We start from the raw sequence: 26,874 nt of genomic DNA, 5'->3' as shown, positions 1-26,874 counted from the left end.
TTGGAGTTTTCTCGGTTTTACATAGTTTCATTTCGCATACCTCTAACCAGGCGCGCACATTTGTGTTACGCACAAAGTGCTTAACAAAGTCTGAGGGTTCGTCGAGTTTGTTCAAAGAGACTTATCCGAAGACAAGTTCGAGGATGTAGTTCTGAATAGAGGGATTCCAATGGTTGTTGGTCTTCTTCCGTATGGAAGTCTGATCTTAGGAGTCTAGCTTTGTAAGCGTAAACTGCGTAGAATCGTATTGGAGAATACTACTACTGTTACAAGCGTATTTATAGAGAAGTAAGTCGGCAATAGGAGTTACGTCCTATCTAGGGTAGGTCTGTCCGTTGAGGACTGAGTACTATACAAAGTAATAGAAATGCGAGAGGAGCGGAAGTGTACGTGAGGGATGTGAGTCATCGGTCCGATGGTATAACCGATGAGTAAAGAGAAATGAGTAGTCCGTAATATAGATAGACAAATTGTAACAATTTGTGTCTGCCAGTTGGAGAGGAACTGACAGCTTAACAAGCGGGTTACATTGGGACAACCGTTTGGACCCCAATTTATTACAAATACCTTTTACCTACCTTCTTAGACACACATTACTTAGTTACGTACACAATAGTCTGGGACAGAAGAGGGCCCAGTTATCACAAAGAGAAAGACAGAACCTGTGAGCTTATACAGAGTTGTATTGATCCAACTTGTCATTGGGGAATACTTGTATATGCACAGAGACGATCTAGCACTTTGGCTAGAAACAGAACAAAATTACACACATACCTTTTTAAGGTGTTGCGAGTTTGACGCACCCGCAATTGAATCGATCAAATCCGCTTCCCTTCAATCACCCACACCTTCCATTAAACAAAAATCTCCCGACCCTGCCCCAATACCTCAGCGCCAATTTCCGAGAATATCGGCACGGAGAGTCATCATCAACAGAAACAATGACAGACTCAATGCAAGACCTCGCAGAGGCATTGCCAGAAGTTGGACCGGCTCAGATTCAACTACCAATGCCGGAAGGCATAACCAGAGAGATCCAAGAATGGATGAGAAACATGATGGAAGCAGAAGTCGCCCGCCTTTGACGGAGACCAAATGAAGTTTAGAAGCTTCATGGAACATCTGTCGCTCCATTTTGAAGAGGACCCGACCTATTTTGGGTATGAAAGGAAAAAGATAGCCTTCGTACTATCTTACATAAAAGAAGGGACCGCCGCTAGCTTTAGAAGCAAATGGCTCGAAGAAAAAATGTCCGTCTCCTTATCATTGGAGCGGGCACAATTTCAACAATGGTCCGTATTCGAAGAAAGGCTGAATGAAGCCTTTAAAAATAGTTACGAAGAAGAAGAAGCAAGAAGTAAAATCTTGCAACTTAAACAAGGAACCAAAACGGCTAGGGACTTCTTTTTAGAGTTCGATAGCCTCAGAAGAAAGGCGGGTTATCGGGATGATTCAATCCTGATTACCCTAATAAAAATAAATATGAACTACACCCTGGTAGACAAACTACCACCAAAGAAGTATGAGGAGTGGAGAAAGCTCCTCCTCAACTACAATCAAATCTGGCGAGAAAGAGAGAAGGAAAAGAAGAGTTATTTTGGCCAGACGGAGAGGGCCAGAACGAGGAAGGACAACGGAGGGGGAACGGAGAAGAAAGCTTATTCGGAAACCAGAGACGGGACCGGAACAATCTACACGGGCGCAGGAAAGCCCATGGAGATTGATAAAGCTAAATACAAGAAGAAAGGCCTGTGCTTCAAATGTGGTATCAAAGGCCACATTAGCAAGTTCTGTCCCACACAAGGGAAGAACAAAATAGATTTACGTGCCATGATAGCGGCACTCACAAAAGAAGAGCGTAAAGCTCTAAAATTGGATTTTTGAAACGGCAACCAATACAGCATCAATTAGCCAAGCCACAATATGTCAACCCCTTCTCGATTCTACCTGTCAAAGAGTTAGTAGATACAGACAATAAGAAATATTTATCAAACAACTCAGAGACAAAGAAAGAAGTAAGGAAAGACAATGAAGATGCAAACCAGAAGAGGGGACTGGTAACAAAAACCCCAAAAGAAAGTACAACCGCAGCAGAAGCGGCGCATAAAGAAGTGACACACGCAGCTACGGTGGCGAGCACGACTTTAGAAAGTGCAGCATCAGCGGCGGATACAAAAAAGCTCACACCCGATGCAGCAATCTCTACGGAGAAAAACACAGCAGAGACTGTGAAAGACAGGTCAGGAACCCCTGTAAATAAAAACCTAGAAAAAGAATAAAATAAAATAATGATGGCAGCATGGACACCGAGATGGGTAGCTGAAAGGCTAAGAGACCAAAAGGAAGCAAGATCCATTGGAATCTTAAATGCCTGGACACACTACAAAAGAGAAAAAGAAGCTACAAAAGAAACAATACAAGAACTCAATGCATTATCATTACATGATGCAGAGTTAGCACTCTTAGAGCTTCATACTCCCAAAAAATACATAAGAGGAACACAGGGAAATCAAATGAATATCACCTGTAGACTGACGACGCTGGATATGCAGAGATCAACAACAATCAAAGCGCTACTAGACAGTGGATGCACTGGGAGCTGTATAGACTCTCAGTTTGTAAAAGAGCAAGGCTATGAAACATATAAAATACCAAGACCAATTCCAGTCTAGAACGCCAATAGAACTCTTAACAAAGATGGAGCCATCAAAGAGTTTGTAGAACTGAAAATGGAAATCAACAACCACACAGAAAGAATACACTTCGCTGTCACAAACCTAGGCACCGGCAGGATGTTTCTGGGACACGATGTCGATGATGGGAACTGTTGTTAGAAAACCACACACAAAAACAAACTAACAAACAATCCTCCCAGATTCCACGGAACTTGTTTATGGGCTTTGCCTCCTAGAACGGTGGGTGCTCTGGTTGTTCGTGGGGTGGTATGTATGAAAGTCCTTTAAAGTAAAACCCAGAGAGGTATGGGTGTGGGTTTTGAGGAGGAGGGATAGTTGAATTTATAGAGGATGGGGGCTTAATGACGAGTATAGATGAGCACTACCTTGCTAATTGTAGCACAAAGTAGGTTTGAGAACGACAAAGATGACGAGGTGACGAGGTTCCCAGTGATAGCAGGCTCCTGACGCACAAACTGTAGTGCTCAGAAGGACTCTAATCAAAAGGGATGAAAATGACTTCAAAAGTTGGAAGTGACAATGACAGCAGTTAACAGTGGTAGAAGTGGGAAGTGTTGTGACCACACTGGATCACAAGTAGCAGAGTAGTGAACTTGAGAGTAGAGAAGAAGTCTGGAATCGAGTTCTTTGCTGTTTTTACAAGGTAAAATACAGGGGTTTATATAGTGAAAAGAAAGGTAGGCTATGCACAGTATAGCTGCGCAAAAAGAATGAGAAAGAACATGAAGGAAGGAATGTACGCTGACGAATCCTGTGTAGTTGCTACAGGATAAGATCATCAAAATAAGGGAAAGAAAGGGATAGAACAATGAATGCTGTGAGTAATGTTACAGGTTTGTACAGCCATAAAGTAAAGTCCAATAGCAAAAAGAGAGCAAGAAAATCATGATGTCATGGGAAGATGCAGTAAAAAAAAGGGCAAGGCAAAACACTATCAGTATCAACACAGTTCCTTTATTGTCAGTCAGGCATTCTAAAAAAATATGTGTCCATAAAAATGATTCAAAAATCAAAAATAATCGCACTGCAAATGAATGTTCTGCTGAAAAAAAGAAACTGGAGCCACCGGTCCACCACCTAGTCCAAATCCGACAGTTCCATGGCCTTACCAATGGACTGGTTGTGTTGGACCACCTGATCAAACGAGGGAGGGAGAGGAGTAGTTCCAATTTGGAACAAGTGAGTCCCAGGCAGCGTGTGGTAGGTGTAGCTGTAGCAAAGACGATGGACAAAGGATAAGTGTACCCAAGTGAATGGGACAGCAATGAACATGGGCGACGCAAGGGGATGAACCTTCTCCAGCTCAAAAACTACCCACCCATGCTCCAACCAGGCGAGACGAGTGACCGATGTTTTGATAGTATGTGATGGCAGATCGACGTCATGAAGGTGGACCTGTTGCCCTATTTGGACCGGCCGCCGGGGCTTTGCTGATATCAGCAGTGGCACGTGGTAGTCAACGGATTGGCAACGGAAGCGGATAGGAAGTGGTGACATCAGAAATGGTGGGGGAGCAAAGAAGATGAGGAGGAGGAGGGTGGAGGTGACGAGGAGGTGAACTAAAATGGGGACCCAGAAATGACCGTCGGGTGAAAATAAAAAGGAGAGGAAGGGGCCCATGGTGGGGCTACGCAAAGGAAGGGGAGTAAGGGAAACGACAAAAGCGAGGGCACAATGCAATGTGTAGCCAGTGGCAACGCGAAAATTTGCCGAAATGCCGAAACACGGAAAGTACCAGATGGAAAAGCAAAGATGAGCGTGACTGGATTGCCTAATAGAGGTGGTGCTGATCAGCCACAAGTTCAAAACAGGCAATATTAATTACTATTCCACATGACACTGTGCCTGTGTGGCGCAAAGGCGAGTCTTTTTGAATATTCGCTTTGTTATTGACACCTGTCCATGCTACCAATCAACTTTGGTGCATGACACTGTTTGGGCTGCAGCCAGGACAGGGTGCTCCTATGGATATCGGCGCAGTCCAAGGCGGACAGATGCGCAGATTCAAGGGCAACTGTTACAACTGCGGCCAGGAGGGACACATGTCCCGAGACTGCAGAAATGGGGCGCAGGCCGCCCAACAAAAAAATAATCAAGGGCGCCAGGCGCGCCAGCTAGAATCCGAAAAGCCGGACGATCGGCTCAACTCTTTGGCCGGTCGTTCATATGACGAAATCCGGGCCTTCTTCTATGACCAGCAGGTCAACAAAATGAAGGCTCAGGGAAAAGAATTTGGGGCTTAGGTCACTTGGGTACCTTAGCTCCTATTAAAAATGAAGTAAACCACAACAAAGTGGCCCCTGCTCCGGGGTGTTGCACGAGCAATAAAGGAATGACGGGGATGGCTCCCCAATTTGTAAATAGATTTTTAAATTTGTTATCTGAAGCATGTACTTGTATGAAGAAATGCAACTGTAATATTTATGATACTACCGCTGCACCAGCGTCTCCCTTGGAGCACGGCCCCGGCGAGACAAAAACTAGGGTGCTTGATTCTGGTAAAAATAAAATAAAAAAACATGTATCTTTCAATGTTTCCCCTTCTTCTTCGGAGCCACCCGTTCCCAAAATCCCAAGGCGTGTGTTGATGCGCACATATTTATTCCAAAAGGAGATTGGATTAGACGTTGGCGTGGAAAACCTTGCCCGGGGCAAAGTACACCCAACAAGCGCACTACTTGATTCAGGCGCTAACGGGATCTTCATAGATCAGGTCTGGGCAGAGCAAATTGGACTCCCCCTTGTAAAATTAGACGTGTCTATTCCCGTCTATTCTATAACGTTGACGGTACGCTTAACACAGGTGGCTGTATCACTCACAAATGTTCTTTTGTGGTCGAATACCAAGGACACAGAGAACGAGTCACTGCCGAAGCTACCCAACTAGGGAAGATTAATTTAATCTTGGGCTGGACCTGGCTATTTAAACATAATCCTGAGATCAACTGGCAGACAGGGGTTGTCACATTGTCACATTGCCCTCAGGAATGTGTGAACTTGGGTAAACCAAATCATGTCCATCACAATGAGCGTCTTGAAAAGTTAAACGCTAGTCACGTTTACAAGCTCAGATCTTTAGAAAAGATTGACGATGACAATGATGAAGTAAAACCCAAAGAAGAGACTAAGAGGCTGGTACCTCCCGAGTACCATGACTTCTGGAAAGTCTTTTCTAAACACAAATCAGAGCGCTTCCCAGAGGCCAAGCCTTGGGACCATGCTATAGATTTGAAGGACACTTTCAAACCAAGAAAAGGACATATGATACTGCTCTCTGCTCCAGAAAGAGATGAGGTATCTAGTTTCATAGACGAACAACTTAGAAAGGGTTACATCAGACCTTCCAAAAGTCCTATAATGTCCCCGGTGTTCTTCATTCCTAAAAAGGATGGTAAAAAGTGCATGATTATAGACTATCATTACGTAAATGAGCACACGGTTAAAAACGCGTATCCGCTGCCTTTGATTAGTCAGCTAGTAGACAAATTGGCTGGCGTCAAGATCTTAACAAAAATGGATCTCAGATGGGGGTACAATAATGTACGAATCAAAGAAGAAGATGCTTGGAAGGCTGCGTTCACGTGCCACCGAGGATCTTTTGAACCCCTTGTCATGTTCTTTGGGTTGACCAATTCACCGGCGACCTTTCAGAGCATGATGAATGAGATCTTTGCGGATATGGAAAACTGTGTCGTCATTTACATTGACAATTTATTAATATTTACGAAGTCGGACGATGAGGCTGAGCACGACAAGATCGTGCAAGAAGTCCTTCGACGCTTACAGGAACGGGACCTATTCGTCAAACCCGAAAAATGTAATTTTAAAGTGAAGGAAGTAGACTTCCTCGGTATGATCATAGGCCAGAATGGAATCAGGATGAACCCTGAGAAAGTTCAAGCTATTTTGGAATGGCCAGAACCTACTCATGTCAAAGGAGTTAGGGCCTTCCTTGGCTTAGGCAATTTCTACCGAAGGTTTATTGAAAACTTTGTGAAAATCACGAGACCGTTGAACAATCTCACAAAAAAGGACATTGTTTGGCATTGGGGCACCAAAAAACAAGAAGTTTTTGATAAGCTTAAACAGGCATTTACAACAGCGCCCATATGGGCATTTCCAGAGTTAGACAAAGAGTTCCGGCTAGAAACCGACTCTTCTGATTTTGCTACTGGGGCTGTTCTATCAATCAAATGCCCTGACGATCTTTGGAGACCTTGTGCCTATTTATTGCATAGTTTGTCGCCTACAGAGCGCAACTATCAAATTTACAACAAAGAGATGCTAGCCATCATTAGAGCTCTAGAGCACTGGCGGCACTACTTAGAAGGTGCTAGACACCAATTCAAAATTTGGACCGATCATAAAAACCTAGAGTACTTTATGACGGCCCGAGACTTGAACCAAAGACAGGCCCGCTACGTGGTGTACTTGTCAAGGTTTAATTATAAATTAATTCATAAGCCTGGAAGCTCAATGGGGAAAGCAGATGCTTTATCCAGAAGAGAGGATCATGCCAACGGCATTGAAGATGACAACAAAGGTGTTACCTTGATAGATCAATCAAGGGTTGCCAATGTTAGAATTGGGCAAGATTCCGATCTTCTAGAAGTCTTCAAGAAAGACATTTCCTCAGAAGAAAAGGTGTGCCTTGATGGCAATGAAAATTATTTATGGAAAGACGGGCTCTTTCATTTTAAAAACAAAATCTATGTGCCTGAGTCCGCAAGGATCAAGGCAATAGATAGACACCATGACATTCCAGTGGCTGGGCACCCTGGGTGGCAACAAACAATGGAGTTGATCTCCAGAAACTACATGTGGCCTGGCATGGTCAAAGACGTACAGGAATACGTAAAATCCTGTTTAAGATGTGCCATGGCCAAGAACTCTCACCAACCGCCGGCCGGTAAACTTATGCCGAACCCAATACCAGCTGGACCCTGGCAGGATATATCGGTTGATTTCACGACGGATCTGCCCGAGTCAAACGGGTATGATTCAGTAATGGTAGTAGTGGATTGCTTCTCTAAAGAAGTAGTATTCATACCTACCAATAAAACCATCACCGCCGCCGGTACAGCAGATTTATTTAAAGATTTTGTATGGTCCATCCACGGATTGCCAGAGACGGTGATCTCTGACAGAGGACTACAATTTGCTAGCAAATTCACGAAAGAACAACTATGCCGGATGCTGGGCATCAAACCTAAATTATCAACGGTGTTCCATCCGCAAACTGATGGACAAACGGAGAGACTCAACCAGGAGTTGAAACAGTATCTCCGGATATTTATTAATGACAGACAGACAGATTGGGCCAAGTGGCTAAAAATAGCCCAGTTCTCATACAATATCAAACAGTCGTTGGCTACAGGCAAGGCACCATTCGAGGTTACTAGATTGTACCTCCCTAAAATGGGTGTGGAACCTGGCAAAAGCAAAAATGAGGCTGCTGAGAACATGGTAAAAGACATGAAGTCTGTCTTAGACAAAATGCGCAAGGCGCTATTTAGAACTGCAGAGCAGATGAAAGACAGGGCAGAGCGTAGACGCTCTAAGGCCCCTGATTACAAGGTCGGCAACCTGGTCTGGTTAGACACTGACCATTTAAAATTAAAAGATCGGCAGTCCAGAAAACTGACCAAAAAGTGGATTGGCCCTTACCGGATTAAGGAAGTCAAACCCAATGCGGTGGAGCTGGAACTCCCAAAACGAATGAGGGTAGTACCCACGATCAATATTAGCCGTGTGAAACCCTACAAGGGACCGCTGCCGGGACAGCGTGTAGACCGGCCTGGACCGGTTGTAGTCACCCAGGAAGGTGAAGAAGAATTTGAGGTCGAACGAGTGGTAGACGCACACTTGAAGCGTGGTAAATTAGAGTTCCTGGTCCTATGGAAGGGCTATGGAGACGAGGACAGAACGTGGGAACCAGAAACCCATCTGGAAAACTCCCGCAGCGCTGTTCGTGAATTTTATTCTAAGAATCCCTCAGCTCCCAGGAAGCTTAGAGGCATGGATTCAAAACTTTTTAATTCCCTTTTTCAACCTATGCCCGAAAATTTGACCACTACCTCCGACATTTGGTCTCGCCTGGAAGTCGAGCCTTAGAAGGGGGGTAGTGTTACAATAACACAATTTCCGGACATTTCCCTTCTTTTTATTCTCCGCTTTAACTCTATACTTTAGCTTTTACATATAGTGCCACGCGGCATTTCCCCTTTCCCGCGCCGTGTTGCCTTTCTCTTATTTTAGATTCAACTCTCTCACGCAGTGGAGCTGGCCATCTAGGCCCTATGACATCATCAGCCACTGCCTTCAATCAACTGTATAGTACACATGTACAAACAAACATGTAGTAGTATATATACCCCAATAGATCCAGGAGACTCCTCAGCGAGTCCTCCTGTTGTACACCAACTAACTCACTGCAGCCTAAGGGGTAACCACTCCCCAACTTCATCTTCTCTATAGTGTGTTCTGAGTGCGCCAGAGTAATTCACTCTTGGTTGTAACATGGTAATTAAGCCATTGAATACAGGAATGGCGCACTGCATAGTGGAAGAATTAAAATGCTGCAAAAATGTTGAAAGAAACGTGAAGGGCTCACCTGCAGCAAGTCTTCAAGATGGTGGGCTGTCATTCTCTGCATTTCAGATGTGTTAGCTGTGAATTGCCGGATAGTATCACTTCCGTAAGTTGGGATCTGGTTATATCTTTAACAATTGTTAACACTGAGTTCTGAGAGAATGAACAAAGACTAACCTTATATCCAATCTATCTAAGAGCCCCCCATTGACAGTATCTAATAACCATAGAAGATAGACCAAAAGGGACTTCCACACCCCTAGCTCAACCTCATGCATGAAATTAACAACAAGCATTAAATATACATTGAAACCCAATGGACCCAGCCTGTGGGAGAATGCATTCTGTGATGTGGAAGAGCACCAGCGGTCAGTGTGTTGCCCATCTTCAGACACCACTACTACACACCAAAGTTGGAACCAAGGATTTGGCCATCAGGAGTCTATTAATGTTGTTGCTGTTCACAGCATAATTCTTCTTGTAGATCAAATCACAAGCAACTGCAACTGTGAGGAATTGATTTTTTCTCATTGCATTCCCATCATATTGTGGTTATCCGACTCATTCCCCATCACTCCTCTAGCCCTTGGACTAGAAATCACAGCCGGTACCTTATTATTCTTATCTTTCTTCTTCTTATTTTCCCTTTATACTCACATCCTATTGTTACAAGAAAGGAGAACCGTCATAGACCCTCAAGAAGATATCCAAATAGCATAGCAACAATCCAATACTATGTCTGGGAATACTTCAGAGAGATATTAATCAGTAATGTAGGCTATGACTCAGTGCCTTCTCATGGGCTTACCAATGCAGCTAATTGTACATCTCTTACCAAGATTCTCTCTCACACAATTAGTAAATACAATAGATCGGACCACTTTCCCTTTTTTCTTATTGGTTAACTATTCAGTCAGGCCGCTCTTGTACTTTTCTTTCCTTCTGGCCTGACCGCTACTATTTAGTATATAAGGAGTAGATATTCACTGTATTATTCTTTGGTTCAATATTAGTTTTGATTCACACCTATACATATACTTTTCAACTTTTATACTCTGATCCACCGCCTTCTATCAAGGACTTGGCCAGGCATTGATTTTTGTTACCTAGCTTTGTATTTGTTGCCTGACAGCAACCTTCTTCCGCTGTTCAGCGCTGTCAATGCAAATTTTGACAACTTGATTCAGCATATTGGTGTCTTGTCCAATATTGGGAACCAAAGTTATAGGTGTTAAACATGAAAGACAGGGACAGTTTCCAAGGTTTTTTATACTTGCTATTAGTATCCTACATAAGATGAGGAAAATTGTTGCACAGAACACATTGGACCTACTTTTCAGGGTAATCTGCCAAATAGGTTAGGATGCAGGGATAAAACTGATGATTAATGCCATCACAACACTTGATGATGACACCATGGTGATACACATGTAGGAATTCATCATCAAGTAGAATACACTATTGTGCATGAAAACACTCATGCTGACAATGTGTCATGAAGGCGCTAGTAAGCTTGCTGTTGCTGGCATGAGTCTTTGCAAAATCGTTGGGAGCTATAAATCAATAAAAACAAGTCAAACAATGTGAATAAGCTACAATAGAAACAGCAATCACGGGTTGAAAATAGGCTGCATGGTTGCACAAGTGACAGGATGGTTTGGCACGATGATACTTATATTCATTGGCAAAATAGACATAGAGCGCCCAAAGTTGTGTATTGCCAAAGGAAGTAAGTTGGGTGGAATATTGCACCCGGTGTACCAACCAAGAGTTTGTATACTCTGGCGCACAACTCAAACAAGCAGTGAGGAAGTGAGTGGGAGTGGTTACCCCTTAAGAAAGGACCAAATTAGTTGTGGGTAAACAATAGGAGGACTCGCTGAGGAGTTTTCTGGATCTATTGGGTATTTATACTACTACAGTTTGTTTGTACATGTGTACTATACAGTTAATAAAGGCAGTGGCTGATAATGTCATAGGGCACAGCCCATGTAACCAGCTCCACTGCATAAGAGACTTGTATCTAAAATAAAGGAAAGCAGTGGAGCACAAGAAAAGGGGAGTTTGAATAAAAGGAAAGTGCCGCATGGCATAGTGTGTGAAAACAAAGAAAGAAACTTAAAGCAGAAAGTGAAAGTTAAAGGTCCATAAATTGTGTATTGTAACACCCGGGGGCTCTGGTGGGGATTCAGAAATGTATATGAAGTATAAGCCTCACCGTGGACTTGAGCTTCATGCAATTGATCACTTGGATGCCAGAACAGTTTATATGGCTCATAATAAAAAAGCTGGTCATCACAAGGGTTTGCAAGGTTGTTGCAAAGGATCTGAATGAGTGAACAATGGAACAAATCAGTAACATAATAGTCATGAGTCCCAGGGTCCACTAATCTGCTATGAAATGGAACCAAAATAGTTACAGGTGTTTTTTGCCAGCCTGCATCCTGATCCAGCCATTTGCCATTGAGAATATTGGGGCCCAAATCCTTTTTGATTTTGCTCCACTTCATATTTTGAAGGTCTTCAGGACAAAAGGATGGGTTTCCAATAATATCAATGAGCTGCCTGAACAATTCCTGCAACTTGTGAACACTGTAATTCCAATACCAGTTGCCCAGACAAAAGCAACTTTTGTTTGGGTACGGGCTGAAAGAATGATCACTATATCCTTCAACTTGAAATGGAGTGGGCGTGTCTTCCAAGGTATCTGAGTCTTCTGAGTCCTCAGGGTAACATGATGGTAGCTCCTCTCCATAAAATTGAAAAAATAGTCCAAATATGTTCTGTGGTGTGTCAAAAAATCTCTTGACACAATCACAGATGGACTGCATGCATGTACTAGCTGGAGGGTGAGAGCTAACATTCACAGTGAATGGTTCAATATGAGAATTATTGGCTTTGAGAACTGAGATGGTCGGGTTGGATGATTGGGATAATAGAATGGTACATAAAGGAGGAGACTCGGGGAGAAAATCTTGGAAGCGTAGTGGTAGACATTGATTTGCTCTGCATGTTCTGCACTGCGCAAGTGGTAAGTTGTTTGAAGACCTGTCCCAGTCTTCACTTGGCTCTATAGGTTGGGGAGTGATTATATTACAGTAGGAACCAATAGTGTTGAGAATACTATGAATTTCACCACTGGGTTTGTATCAGAGGAGCTGGATTGAAGCAATTCAAAGGCAGGACCACTGGCATAATTACTGGGCTTCCCCAGGCCCCTGCCGCCATCTACTTGTTCTGATAAAGTTCCTTCCAGTGCAACATGGCTTGACTGGAATTCTAACCGGCATTTCTTGTTGTTAAAGGCTTCCTTTGCCCTGGTCAGGGCTCCTGAGAGCCATTTCCCCCCCTCAAGCACAATTTTTGATGCCTAGTAAATAGTCCTATATGAGAAGAAAAAAAAACCACAAATGCACACCTGGCTGAAGTCTGCAGCTACTAGAATATTGTCAAAGTCCTCCATACCACCAGTCAAACCCAAATGATTCAAACTCAAAGGTGAGGACTAGTCAGACCCAACCGGTTAATGTCCCCTATGTCCAAGTACTAGTAGCCTGGGGCTTAGTGGGTACCAAGCAACAATCACTGTTGAAGATGAGAACTGCTGTTTGAAAACCACACACAAAAACAAACTAACAATACAATCCTCCCAGATTCTATGGAACTTGTGTATAGGCTTAATACAGGGGTTTATATAGTAAAAAAGAGGTAGGCTATGCACAGTATAACTATGCAAAAAGAATGAGAAAGAACATGAAGGAAGGAATGTACACTGACAAATTTTGTGCAGGTGGTACAGGATAAGATCGTCAATATAGTCCAATAGCAGAAAGAGAGTAATAAAATCATGATGTCATGAGAAGATGCAGTAAAAAAAGGGCAAGGCAAAAAAATATCAGTATCAACACAGTGCCTTTCTTGTCAGTCAGGCATTCTAAAAAAATATGTGTCCATAAAAATGATTCAAAAATCAAATATAATTGCACTGCAAATGAATATTCTGCTGAAAAAAAAAGAAACTGGAGCCACCAGTCCACCACCTAGTCCAAATTTGACAGTTCCATGGCTTTACCAATGGCCTGGTTATAGTGGACCACCTGGTGAAACAAGGAAGGGAGAGGAGTAGTTCCAATTTGGAACAAGTGAATCCCAGGCAGTGTGTGGTAAGTGTAGCTCTGGCAAAGACAATGGACAAAGGATAAATGTACCCAAGTGAATAGGACAGTGATATACATAGGCAACGTGAGGGGATGAACCTTCTCCAGCTCAAAAACTACCCACCCATGCTCCAACCAGGCGAGATGAACGACCAATGATTTGATAGTATATGATGGAAGATCAATGTCATAAAGATGGACCTGTTGCCCAATTTTAACCAGCCACCAGGGCTTTGCTGATACCAGCAGTGGCACGTGGTAGTCAACGGATTGGCAACGGAAGCAGATGGAAAGTGGTGACATCAGGTATGGTGGGGGAGCAAGGAAAACAAGTAGGAGGAGGGTGGAGGTGACGGAGAAGTAGACTAAAATAGGGAGCCAAAAGCAAGGGCGCAATGTGTAGCCAGTGGCAACACAAAAATTTGCCAAAATGCCAAAATGCGGAAAGTACCGAATGGAAAGCAAAGGTGAGCATGATTTGATTGCCTAATAGAGGTGGTGCTGATCAGCCACAAGTTCAAAAAAAGCAATATTAATTACTATTCCATGTGGCACTGTGCCTGTGGGGTGGTGCAAAGGTGAGTCTTTTGAATATCTGCTTCATTATTGACACCTGTTTATGCTACCAATGTAACAACCAAGAGTGAATTACTCCGGTGCACACAGAACACACTATAAGAAGATGAAGTTGGGGAGTGGTTACCCCTTAGGCTGCAGTGAGTTAGTTGGTATACAACAGGAGGACTCGCTGAGGAGTCTCCTGGATCTATTGGGGTATATATACTACTACATGTTTGTTTGTACATGTGTACTATACAGTAGATTGAAGGCAGTGGCTGATGATGTCATAGGGCCTAGCCCGTATGGCCAGCTCCACTGCGTGAGAGAGTTGAATCTAAAATAAGAGAAAGGCAGCGCGGTGCGGGAAAGGGGAAATGCCGCGTAGCACTATGTGTAAAAGCTAAAGTATAAAGTTAAAGCGGAGAATGAAAAAAGGGAAATGTCCGGAAATTGTGTTATTGTAACAACCAATCAATTTTGGTGCATGACAATATGGAGCCACCTCAACAGGTTTTGAGTCCCATTGCATTGGTGAATCTCCAATGAAATCATGCTGTGGACATAGCCCCATGAGGCCCATAACAGCCAGTATCTAAGTAATCAACTGGCTGGCCATTACTCTCCTGCATAATACAATCAGTATTTGATGTATCCACCTTCTGCTCAAAGACTGGCAGCCTGAGTGGACAATCCGTTATTGTGTAAGTTATTGCAAGGAAATTGATGAGAAAAACTGATGCCCTACCACAGTGTTCCTGCTCATTGTGGGACCAACAAGATACTCACTCACCTTGCTTTAAAATATTTCCCCTTGACCTATCTCCTGAAAACTTAACACACAATAAAGTGCTCAATTCCATCACCCCTGTAACAACCCATGTGGCATTGACAAGCCTGTGTTGGTGATGTACTTACCAGAAATTGTAGGGCAGGGGCCAATAGAACACCTTGCTCAAATTTTTGGACGCAATGTTGTCAGAATTGATGACAGTTATTTCAAACTGTATGGAGTGGATTTGATCACTCCCCACTCCCCCCACTGTTGTTGCCAATTCAATCTTTGCACATGAGAGACACCAAAATGGGTGGAAGGGCCCCATCTTCATGTTGAAAAATAGACCAGCTGGGGGCAGGTGGTTGAGGGAAAGCACCTTTACAAGTAATAAACTCACCCACATCATATAGTGGTATTCTTGGGGTGGAAATGTTTGATCCAACATAACTAAGGATTGGGATTGGCTGTCACTACTGCATAGCCTTTAATAAAACAAGGTCTAGCCCGTGGCTCTGCCACTAGTGTGATGTATGATAAATAATAATAATACTAACAAGTGATCAAAATGTTAAGTCAGTGAACTTATGCTATCTGTAATGTATGAACCTGTGCATAGTATACTGGATTCAAGCAGATGGTTTATTGAATCTTTACAAACATCAACATATATTGTAACATAAAAAGTCTGTGGTATTATATTAATAAATTGACGAGAAATAAAAAAAGAGACTCCAAAAATGGTAAAGGATGGTAATATGATCTGAGAATAAAACACTTTAGTAAAAATGGTGAGGCCTGTGTCACTGATTGCCCTTGAGATTTGTTGATAGTCATGGCAAAGGCAACATGGACAGGGAATTGATGATGTGATAGCTTGATGGGCAATTCTTCCAATGAAGGTTCCAATGTGAGGTGTGGAATAAAAGCTATCTTTCCTGCATGTTTTCCTCCCAAGGCCTGTGACTGCACTTCAATACTCTTATTTTTATCTCTATCAAAATTATGCATATTTTATTACAGAGTTCATTTAGGGTATCAATATTGTGGAGGAGCATAAGCAGACATCCAGCTTTAAGTTTGAGGTGCGCTTCAGGAAGGCCAGATACTTGCAAGAAGTTCAAGAATTCCACAGGATAATATTCATGCCCCTCTCTAACTACTTTATCTAGTGACAGAGCTACTAACTCTTCTCCAGGGAATTTTGTGAGGATTGCTGAATTAAGGTCACTAACGGCATCATTTTTTGCAAAGAGTATGGTGCAGTGGAGGAGATAATGGTCATTTTTGTCTCCATGTGCAATTCCAGGATTGGTAGTGTCAACTAATGAGTCTATGGTGTTTTCTGGAATAAGCATGTTGGCAGGAAGCTCAATTGTTCCATCTCCTGCAATTCCACGATCACCACCAACATCCAGAAGCCAGCTAGCAAAGGCTTCACTTTCTGGAGTATGGTCCAGGTGCATGTTCTGTGTGAGATAGCAAACATGAATATTTGTCCACAGTCGTGGCCTTTTAAGAGAGGCAGAAATAGTATGCTGCCTTGACCCTCTTGGAACAACAAATGTTGTTTAGCAGTGTTACATTTGGAATGTGCAAGCCTGGTAACGCTGGGTTTTGGATATACAAGTGGTTTCTGATAAGCTTGTTGTGAACGAGTTTGAGACGTATTCTGATGATGAGGGTTTTGACTGATGAATACCAAGTTACACTGTTGAAGTGTACAATTGTATTGGAGATAGTAACTACAATACAGGCCTATATATATAGTGTCTACTTTAGGGTAGGTGTTTGTGTTGAACAAACAAGGACGGGTGATACTGTAACAGGCAAGGTGCTTCAATTCCATGACAGTGTTACATTGGTGCTTCATCCCAGACAACAACTCCAGTATATCTCAATACCTCATGGAGGTCAGAGTTTTTTGGAATCCTGCATGTGGATGTTTCATGTACAGGAATAGGGATTCCATGTAGAAATTATATTACATAAGTGAACTTTGGAGCTTTGGCCAAAGATTTACTCTGTGATAATAACTGGCCTTTTGTGGCTACCATTGTTTTTTCACATGATATTTACGTATATTTGTATATAAGAAGCTTTGTATTTACGTTGTTACGGCATTCATTTGCCCAATCCTTCTCCCATGCTTGTTCCCGTGCTGGAGGGTCCAAATATCCAACATTCTAAAGCTTAAATGAGCTGTGCGACCACCCTCCAAGAGCAGGGATTCAGTCTCAGAGGATGCTACACATAGAGCAACATTATGATTATCTCTTGCTTGAGCGGCAGCGGCAATTGTATTGCAGAGATATGTTCCTTACCTTCAGCACTGTGAATAAAGCAAGTTGTTCCCCAATCATGATAAATTGACTGTATGATGGTATCAAAAGCATTCCGCTGCTCTTGACTGAGCTGCTCCACATTATCTTTTGAGTAATGAGAATTCTTCAGTGTGGCTACAATTTTTGCTGTGTTCACTACTACTACTGTACTGCTGCTCCTGTGTTGCCACAAAAACCACATGAGCAAACCTAAGCAAAATAACCGACACAATGTGGCATTTGGGACCACTGTCCCCTTTGTTATAGATCATGACTGAATTTATTAATGTATCACTATGAGTTGAGCTCATGTGCACCAACATTGTCGGTGCCAAGGTGCCCGGAGGGCGATGCTACATTAGATCTCTTTGCAGGTGCAGGACTGTCAGAGCTGATTCAACAACTCTTGATTTCCCACGACTCTTGGTCAGACACGGAAGAAACCGGAGCGGACATCGAAATACATTAAAAGGTACGACTAAAAGGTCCTTTGAAAACACTGACCATTAAATGGATCCTACGGGTCCAGGACTATATAAGGACGTCCCACGGTCAGACGTATTCGCTGATGCTCCGTACGCGTCATGGTAAGCATATCCAGACAGTTCCCTAGCTCCATACACATCGTGGTAAGCATATCCAGACAGTTCTCTAGCTCCGAACGCATCATGGTAAGCATACCCAGAATTTAGCTCACCGTCGTTCTGATAATGACCCGGGCTTATAGTCCAATAATTCTTACCGTATCGAACGTGATACTTTTGGCGATCTTCAAGTCCCTACTGATAGGTATTGGGGTGCCCAAACACAACGGTAAGCACGAGCGTTTCTCGGTGGGCATCATCTGTTCGAATCGCTTCCTATAGATCATTACAGAACTTTGATATTGGCGGCCCGGCCGAACGGCTGCCCCCACCCCTCATCAAGGCTTTCGGTGTCCTGAAGAAGGCAGCTTCTGTCGTTAATATGGGATATGGAATGGATCCGAAGGTTGGACAGGCCATTCAAACGGCCGCTGACGATGTCAGTAAATATCTCTACATCCAGTGTCGAGCATCTACTCAATATGCAATTCCAGGTGATTTCTGGCAAACTCATGGATCATTTCCCCTTAGTCGTTTTCCAGACTGGTAGTGGAACTCAGAGCAATATGAATGTTAATGAGGTAAGCGAACTGTCACTTTGCTCGGCATAACATTTTTGCCAACATGATATTCCAGGTCATCTCAAATCGTGCCATCGAGATCCTCGGCGGTGAACTAGGTTCCAAGAAGCCTGTCCACCCAAATGACCACGTCAACATGAGCCAAAGCAGTAACGACACGTATGTGTATACTTTGAACCTAATTTAACTCAGTTCAGGACGATGTTAATTTTATATCTTAGCTTCCCAACTGCCATGCATGTTGCAGCTGTAACGGAGATTAATCAATCGTTGTTACCGGCTTTAATCGAGCTTCGCGATGCCCTTCATGAAAAAGCTGAAGCCTTTAGCCATATAATCAAAATCGGAAGGACTCATTTACAGGTCAGAGTTCAAACTCTGCTCATAACAATTAATCTCACCACCGTCAAACTCGTGCAGGACGCCACTCCTTTGACTTTAGGCCAGGAATTTAGTGGCTATGTTCAGCAAATTGACAATGGAATTGAGCGTGTGAAGAGTGTGCTCCCTCGGTTAAGCCTCCTTGCTCAAGGTGGTACCGCCGTTGGTACCGTAAGCATTCGAACCATCATATGTGGTAGCAGGTCTTAATCGTTATACCGTAGGGTCTGAACACGAAGAAAGGTTTCGATGTGAAGGTAGCCGCGGAAATATCTAAAATTACTGGTCTGGACTTCAAGACTGCCCCCAACAAAGTATTCGAAGCTTCTGATCACCTCACTTTTGGTCTTACATTTTCCCGTAGTTCGAAGCTCTTGCCAGTCACGATGCTTTGGTCGAGGCACACGGTGCTCTGAATGTGATTGCTTGTTCTTTGATGAAGATTGCCAATGACATCCGCTTCCTCGGTTCCGGTCCTCGCTGTGGCTTTGGTGAGCTCAGCTTGCCCGAGAACGAACCTGGAAGCAGTATCATGCCAGGCAAGGTGAACCCAACTCAATGTGAGGCAGTTACTATGGTAGCCGCGCAAGTCATGGGCAATCAGACGACTGTTAGCATTGCGGGGGCCAGTGGACAATTCGAGGTAGGGATAGGATTGTCTCAAGGATGATGCATTTTTGTTCACATCTCCCACAGCTCAATGTATTCAAGCCCGTCATCATAAAAAATGTTTTGCAAAGTATCAGAATACTTTCTGATGGTTAGTCGTTTACCGACAAGTCTAAGTTATTGTATCTAACTGGTCATTAGCCTCAAGGTCATTCACTCGGAACTGTGTTGTCGGCATTCAGGCAAATGAAAAACGGATAAATCACCTCCTTAATGAATCATTAATGTTGGCAACGATTCTCAACAGCCACATGGGATACGACAGTGCGTACTCTCATGCAGCCAATCGAATGCTTACTGATTTTATTCGTCTCACAGACGTGGCTAAATGCGCAAAGAAGGCTCACAAGGAGGGTACTACGCTGAAGGAAGCAACTGTTGCCTTGGGATTCTTGACCCCAGAGGAGTTCGACGAAAAAGTGAGACCGGAACTCATGTTATACCCAGATGAGGCATGAGCAGGCGGGCTCTTGTCAGTGTGCCCCCACTTGCAAACGGACCAATAGATTAAGTGTAATGATGAGATTATATTTTTGACATTTCTTTATTTCATTGCTCAACTGCAGTATACTTCTGTATGTATCAGAGCACTGTAGAGTTACGAAGCTAATCTCATGCCATTTGGATTGTGACAAGGACATACGCAGGTTCGCAGGTTCGGATTTTTACACATGCAACTTTTCACTGGCCTGTTGTTTCGAGTTTTCTGAGTATCGGACTTTATACCCGTGTTTGCGCGTCACGTGTACTGTGTTTTCCAGCGGTTTTGTATCATCCTTTCATTAGTGTGTCAGAGGAAGAGAGAAGATAATCGCTTATTGGTATGGGCAGTATCTTGCACGTCGGTCAGTGGAGTTGGAACGAAAAGCGGCCAAAAGCGGGAGCCCGTACGAAACGAAGGGTGAGAGGAAAGGTGAAAGGTCGTGTTGTGGCCATATGGAAGCGAAAAAGAAAGCTGAACTTACTAAATCCCTCCATCTGCTATGGCTCAGGGTTAATCATCGAACGGAACAAGCATTGCATGGCGATCACATCATGGGTCATGTTCTCCCAGTGGAACGCGTTAAAGCCTGTCTCTGTATGTCAACCCATACCGTGACATTGTGAGAAAATATTCCAGTACCGCGAGTCTTATCTTATCAGCTTTTTCATCAGTGACAGTTGTTCCGCATGCCGATGGCAATAAATGCACGTGGCTGGCGTTATCAATAGTCTACTACGGAACTACGGAACTACGCATTCGACTTATATGGCTCTAAGCATTGGCATGACTCGATGCTTTAAATTAAACGGGTCTTCAACTAGAACCACCACCATCATCATTGTCTAACTGTAAGTTTTTGCATCTTTGCATGTCGTACAACGTACACTCATCCCGAGACGATTTCTGATAACCCATCCCTAAATGCTCTTAATTCTTTTAGTCACAGGAACATCGAAAGAACTTGACCTCAAACCCGATCACTCTAAAAATCAAAAATCGAAAAAATGTCTACACTCACAGCTGCGCGATACGGTAAAGACAAGGTGCGCGTGTTCCGCGTCGTAAGAGAGGGGAAGTGGCACCATGTCGTCGAGTATAACGTCTGTGCGTTGCTCGAGGGGAAAATAGAAACGAGGTACGTGTGTGCGCTCTCTCTGACCTCACGTCACGGTTGCCGCATCATTTCTTTCCTCTGCTTCCTCGTTCCAACTGCGACTCGCATCAACGGAGATCGCGCTGTGGAGAGGATCCCTGTCCACGGGCATGCGATTCGACGCGGTAGACCCTGTAGTCCTGATGATCACCGCAGTTCATTCTTTCATACTCCAATCCAAACCGTGACGATGCACCAGCTTGCGCGTCGTTGATCATGCCGTACACCCCCGCTGACAAGCTCTCTCTTCCAGCTACACCGAAGCCGATAACTCAGTCGTGGTGACCACCGATGCAAGTACGTGATACGTTGATCGTCCCCTGCGATGAAGCGATGTTAACTTGCTTTGTTATCGCTTTGCCGAACGCGCCCGGCGATCACTCGCCGCTCCCCTGCAGTCAAGAATATAACATACTGTACGTTACCCCCTGCTCCCGACCGTGCTTGGCTAGTCTAAACTCAAAAACCTTTTTGCTTTTCCCTTTGCTCATTTCAACTCGCGGCCTTTTATTGGCGTCATCCTCGCCGTGTTATCTTCTCACCGTGATTCGTGATCATGAAAACATCCGTCCCTGGTTAAACGCCGGGACAGACCTCGCCAAGGTCTCTCCGCACATTCTCTCCCCCGAACGCTTCGCCCTCCACCTCGGGACCCACCTCGTGTCGAAGTATGCGCACATCGACCGTGCGTATATCACTGTTGAGAAGCTTCGATGGTCCCGTATTGCGGTTGGCGCCCCAGGCCAAGAACAGCCGCACCCGCATGCGTTCGTGCGCGATGGCGACGATAAAAGGATCGTTAACGCAGAGGTACGTGTATGTCCCTTGCCCCGACCATACTTCCCTCCCTTTTCTTCGCTCTTCACTTCTTACCCTTGACTTGACGCACAATATCAAATTTCGCATATTTACCGCGATTTCGTACGGTAGAATTTTTAGAATTAGGATTTGACTACGGACTATGGACTACGGGACTACGGATCTGCATCTGCCTTGTGGGGACGAGCTTAAATGCTTCCTCTGCTGTGGTGCATGCTATTATGCGTTGATCTGATCCCTTCCGGGCTTGTTTTCATATTCATAATTGGATAAGTGGACAGGTGTGGGTGCAGTGGAGCTTGATAGTGGAGTGGAGCCTGGAGGCCTGGACCCCACTGGCACCTTGCCATTATTTTATGAATATTTCCTAGGCCTCCCTGACTCTTAATCCCCGCGCGCCCCACGTCGCCACTTTGGCGCCTTCCTTATTCTTCCCTTGCTTTCTCCTTTACGCTGCGGGGGGCGTGGCATATATAGCATGACTGCGACTGCTTTGGCTGATCGAACGCCCTTTTTTCCCCCATCACATGATGATGGTGTAGATCGATGCATCTGCAGGGAAGGATAAGATTGTGGGCAAGGTGTCTTCTGGGATTAGTGACTTGCTTGGTGAGTATGATGATATCGGTCTTATCGTTGTCGTCGCTCATGATTTTTTTTTTTTTTTTTTTTCGATGGTCAGTTCTGAAATCTACGGGGTCTGCTTTTTCTGGGTTCATTCGCGACGAGTATACGACGCTGGTTGAGGTTGACGATCGTATATTTTCTACGTCTGTCGATTTAACATATACGTTTGGGCCGTTGACTATCGCAGCGCCGAGTGATGGTAAGAAGCTCGAGTTCAATGTGCCTGAGGAGATGGAGGCGGGCAGTGTTTACGACGGGGAGGGGGTGGCTGAGCGTGCGAGGACTGCGACGCTGGACATCTTCGCGACTGACGAGAGTGCGAGTGTGCAGGTGGGTGATTTGCGTTGCGTGTGAGAGACTGAGGACGTGACGTTGCACACTAGGCGACGATGTTCAAGATGGGACAGCGTGTGATAGCGGAGAACGCGGGGGTGGAGGCAGTCACGTACGCGCTGCCCAACAAGCACTATATACCGGTTGAGATGAAGTACATTGGGGTTGACAACACGACACCGTTGAGTATCTATTCTATTTGTCTATGAATGTTTCACATTTCCACCCTATTTCTTTGTGTGGTGGAAACGACTGATATTTCTGAGATGGTGGGCTGAAGGCCATGATGGTCGGTTGTGTGTGATGGTGTTTCGGTGGCGGGTGCACTGGGACGCGTGTTGTGGAAGGTGATGATGTGCGCAGCAGGAGACGCGCGGGTGGGTGCTGCGGAGATGTGTATTAATTGAATACGCGCACGGATGGGTTGTCGGATGCGACCCCGGTATCGAAGATGCTGATACCGGAGATTGAAAGGGAGGGCAGCGCGGAAATGAGATGGCCAGATAAGGGAATGTGGCTGTGTGGAGCGACGTCATGGGAGGGGAGTGCTGCGGAGAGAAGAGATGCCGGATGTGGGCAATTTCAATTTACCGAGGTGCTGCGCAGAGAAAGGGCGTGGGATGGGCGAGGATCTGATGCCGAGCGATGTTGCTGACTTTTGTTTAGAGCGAACGCAGACGTCTTCGCACCGGTGGCTGCCCCGAGGTGAGCAGCGAGTGACGTCATGGGGCGTGTTGGCTGACTGGCTTGGCTAGTGGCTTGATCTCCGCCACGATCTCGCGTCAATAGGGCCAAAGAAGTGCGTCATCGTCCTGGCGACAGAGAGGAGGGCGAGGAGAGGAGGGCGGGGAGGGCGAGAGCGTTGATAGCGTCGATAGAGAGCCAATGAGACGAGAATGATTCACACCGCACGCGTGGTTGGCAGGGAGGATGGAGACAAGCGGGATGTCGAGGAGAACAGTCTGATAACGCTTCGATGACATCATGCGGACACACCCGTGATCTAGATTTTGGGGTGTTACAATGAAGTACTCTGTAAATATATACCAAACACACAATTCCAGTCCACTCCCCTCTCTCTCCACCATCTCAATCAACATGGGTGGCGATCACAAATGTCCCGTCTGCCAAGCTACCTTTACCCGTCCACAACATGTAGCACGCCACATGCGTTCCCGTACGTCCCCCTCCCCCTCCCCCCCATCCTCTCTCTGACATCCCCCCTCAGATACCGGTGATCGTCCATACAAATGTCAACACTGCGGCGACCAGTTCGCCAGGAGGTCCGTCGCTCTCCCTCTCCCCACTCCCTTCTTCTCACTCTTTCCTCCAGCGATTTACTATCTAGACATGTAAACAAGTGTCATGCAACAGAGAAACCTGCCCAGGCTCAAACAAATAACAGGAGAAAGGGCTCAGCATCCGCCTCTCGTGCCACCACATCAAAACAAGCCTGCGATCAGTGCGTCCAATCAAGCCTTCCCTGTGATGGTTGCAATCCTTGCTGTCAGTTCTCTCTTTCCTTTCTTCTCTCTTTCTCCCTCACTCATTCCCTTTCTAGCAAAATGCGTACAGCGAAAATGTCGTTGCACTTTTGTCAAATTCCATCGCCAGACCGCACCAAGCGGTCCCGGCCACCATAATCCCCGTCCTGCCTCCTCTTCTTCATCCCTCTCCTCATCCTCTCGCATGTCCGCCCATTCCCATGTAGACGACTTCATCCTAGGCCCTCCTCCATTAAGCGTACCCAGCATGTCTACCTCAACATCAACTGACCCCCTTTTCGCCTCTACCTTTGCTTTCAATTCTGCCTACCCACCTTCCACAACTGATGCCCCCCATCTCTCCCTCTCCATGGCAACAGACTCTGATATGGTCGCAAAATACCGTGCTCAGGCTGAACTCCTCCGCCGTGCCGGTAACTCAATGCTATCGAACCCACAATCAACCTCCGCAGTCATTCCAGGGTTGTATACAAATCCATCACAACCTCCTTCTGCAAACTGGTTCGGATGGAACGAGGGTCCATCCGCATCCAGTCCTTCTCACTCTAACGTCATCCCTGATGTCCCTCTCAATCATCGTTATATGCCCATTGACGACAAGGATATCCATTCAAACTATAATCGGAACTTTCCTTCCGATCGCGATGCACCCCAATTCGCACCGGGATCAGCGGGTTCGCAACATCAGTTTCAGAACGATATGTTTTCTGGAAACATGACTAGTGCTTCAGCCTACCGCCCGAGAAAGGGTTCATTGGATTTTAGCGATGGCGGTAGTGCGACATCGCACTCTGTTCCATCAAGTGCTGCGTCATCCAATGTCCACCTGCCTATTGGAGGCAACGAGATGTTTCACGGCGGATCTAATAATTACCAACAACAACGGATGCTCCTCGGTCAGGATCAACGAAATCGAGATCAATTTCAACAGCAGCAGCAACAACATCAGCAGCAGCAGTCTCAACCTCCCAATTCACAACGTCCCCAGTATGGCGAAGGTGGCTTTTCATCTGCCTTTGGTTTGATGTCTATTGACGATCCTAATGTGCTCGCTGGTCTCTCAAACGACGGTGTCCCATTTTTCTCGCACATGTCCGGTATGCAGCCGCATTCACCCAATGCTACACCAATGCCTTCAAAACCCGTTCAACATTCGGGACCCCACACTCGGGACCGACCTCTATCGACTGCGCTGCCTACACCGGCATCACGGGACGCAGAAATGAGGGAGCTGCGGGATTTCTGGAGAGCATATATGCGCACCCCACTTAGCAGTTCTGGAACTTCGGGGCTCGATGCCGCTGGTGCGTTGTTGGCCCCAGGAGGACCTGCATCTCCAGCTGGACAACGCAGGCGCGCACGTGTATCGTCTCTGCCTTCTGTGAAGACCCCCACCGTCGAGCATACACATGCAAGAATGGGCAATGGCCATGCTGGCGGACCCGGGGAGGGCACGAGTGGGCTGCGGACGACGCTGCATGGAAATGCGGAGGATCTGAGAAGCTACGAAGCTGCTGTCAACGCTCGCAATTCGGCGATGAAGCTTAATCTTGTGCCTAAACGAAGAGGGACACGACCGAGTATGAGCGCTAGTCCCCCGGTACCGCCATCGAGTGCCGGTTCATATATAAATGGGCCTGGAATGAATGCGAACGTTGTGCCCGGATTCGATTTTAACAATATGAGTCGACCGTCAAGTTCGTCGTCTACGACTTCTTCGCTTGCGAATGCGTTTGGTTCGTCTGCTATGCGGCATCCACATCCACATCACCCGCATGCAGGTCCCCAGATGGGTGCACAAGTGAGTGCGCCGCCTATGCACGCTTCGTCTTCTCTACCCCCGCCTGCCGTCCTGCACACACACATGGACGGTTCGCGAGAATCGTCGGTGGTGTCGGAGGAGGGCGCAGCGTCGTCTGACGGAGATATGATGCGACCGTCATTCAAGCGACTACCATCCCAGACGTTGGGACCTGCAAATTCGAAGCGGGCATTGTTGGCGAGGGGAGTCGAGGGTGGAGATGGAATGGGGATGGAGGGAATGAAGCATGGTGATACGTTGGGTGTGCCTACCACGAATGGGAATATAAATGGAGTGGGGATGGGGGGCGAGATTGGACCTGTGGGTACGCGTCCGATGGTGGGGCTTCCTGAACGACATCGGAGAGCGAGTGAGGCGAATGCGAAGGTATGAAGAGCGGTGGTTGGACGGCATCGTGTGTGTGTGATCTAGGGCAGGGGATCGGAATGACGAAGACGACGATTCAAAATGTGTATAATGGCCTATACTATGGTCTGGACTCGATTGGGGGGTTTCGTAGAAAGGACTTGCCAGCGGAGAGCTGTGTGGTTGCCTTGTATTTCTGTTTCTTTCATTTCCTTTCTTCTTTCATTTTCTCTTTCTGTTTTATTTTATTTTCGTAGTGCTATATCCGCCATCATGATATCATCGCTTTTGCTTGCTCGGTTTGAACGGTTTTGTCCCTGTGTGTTTGTTTCGTCGCTTGTCATATTAATTTTTTCTTTTGATACTCGATATCCGATATCTGATAAGTACTACACGTCTTGCTACAAGTAATATCCAGAATGTGCCGCTTGGGTACAATACCAATATTGTTTCTTGCAGTCATGTGTTCT

At 45.4% G+C, this 26,874-nt stretch overlaps 5 protein-coding genes across 5 annotated transcripts; 4 read left to right on the top strand and 1 right to left on the bottom strand.

The window, feature by feature from the left end:
- Nucleotides 1-1,095: 1,095 nt before the first annotated feature.
- SERLADRAFT_438584 (uncharacterized protein) lies at nt 1,096-4,939 on the top strand (the record flags this gene model as incomplete). The annotated part of the gene is made up of 3 exons (XM_007318949.1): nt 1,096-1,858; nt 1,912-2,252; nt 4,643-4,939. The coding sequence occupies 3 exons, from the start codon at nt 1,096-1,098 to the stop codon at nt 4,937-4,939; spliced, it is 1,401 nt and encodes a 466-aa protein (XP_007319011.1).
- Nucleotides 4,940-17,668: 12,729 nt separating this feature from the next.
- Nucleotides 17,669-19,950, top strand: SERLADRAFT_469035 (uncharacterized protein; the record flags this gene model as incomplete). The annotated part of the gene is made up of 13 exons (XM_007318948.1): nt 17,669-17,688; nt 17,749-17,772; nt 17,829-17,914; nt 17,968-18,124; nt 18,180-18,266; nt 18,322-18,425; nt 18,488-18,629; nt 18,687-18,818; nt 18,872-18,961; nt 19,012-19,290; nt 19,344-19,407; nt 19,458-19,580; nt 19,635-19,950. 13 exons carry the CDS (start codon nt 17,686-17,688, stop codon nt 19,772-19,774), a joined length of 1,431 nt encoding a protein of 476 aa, XP_007319010.1.
- Nucleotides 19,951-20,607: 657 nt separating this feature from the next.
- On the top strand, nt 20,608-23,820 carry SERLADRAFT_356374 (uncharacterized protein; the record flags this gene model as incomplete). Its single annotated transcript, XM_007318947.1, has 10 exons — nt 20,608-20,648; nt 20,741-20,935; nt 21,207-21,250; nt 21,352-21,369; nt 21,546-21,763; nt 22,315-22,381; nt 22,455-22,729; nt 22,783-22,913; nt 23,399-23,437; nt 23,488-23,820. 9 exons carry the CDS (start codon nt 20,805-20,807, stop codon nt 23,519-23,521), a joined length of 957 nt encoding a protein of 318 aa, XP_007319009.1.
- A 142-nt stretch (nt 23,821-23,962) lies between these two features.
- Nucleotides 23,963-24,516, bottom strand: SERLADRAFT_391040 (uncharacterized protein; the record flags this gene model as incomplete). Its single annotated transcript, XM_007318946.1, has 3 exons — nt 23,963-24,015; nt 24,066-24,238; nt 24,294-24,516. The coding sequence occupies 2 exons, from the start codon at nt 24,484-24,486 to the stop codon at nt 24,192-24,194; spliced, it is 240 nt and encodes a 79-aa protein (XP_007319008.1).
- A 1,061-nt stretch (nt 24,517-25,577) lies between these two features.
- Nucleotides 25,578-26,509, top strand: SERLADRAFT_469025 (uncharacterized protein; the record flags this gene model as incomplete). Its single annotated transcript, XM_007318945.1, has 2 exons — nt 25,578-26,410; nt 26,442-26,509. 2 exons carry the CDS (start codon nt 25,655-25,657, stop codon nt 26,463-26,465), a joined length of 780 nt encoding a protein of 259 aa, XP_007319007.1.
- Between the last annotated feature and the right edge of the window lie 365 nt (nt 26,510-26,874).

The sequence above is a fragment of the Serpula lacrymans genome, assembly GCF_000218685.1.
Source record: "Serpula lacrymans var. lacrymans S7.9 unplaced genomic scaffold SERLAscaffold_7, whole genome shotgun sequence".
In the NCBI taxonomy this organism is placed as follows: domain Eukaryota; kingdom Fungi; phylum Basidiomycota; class Agaricomycetes; order Boletales; family Serpulaceae; genus Serpula; species Serpula lacrymans.
The sequence above is the reverse complement of the archived record's forward strand: the minus strand, read 5'-3'. Positions and strand labels throughout refer to the sequence as shown.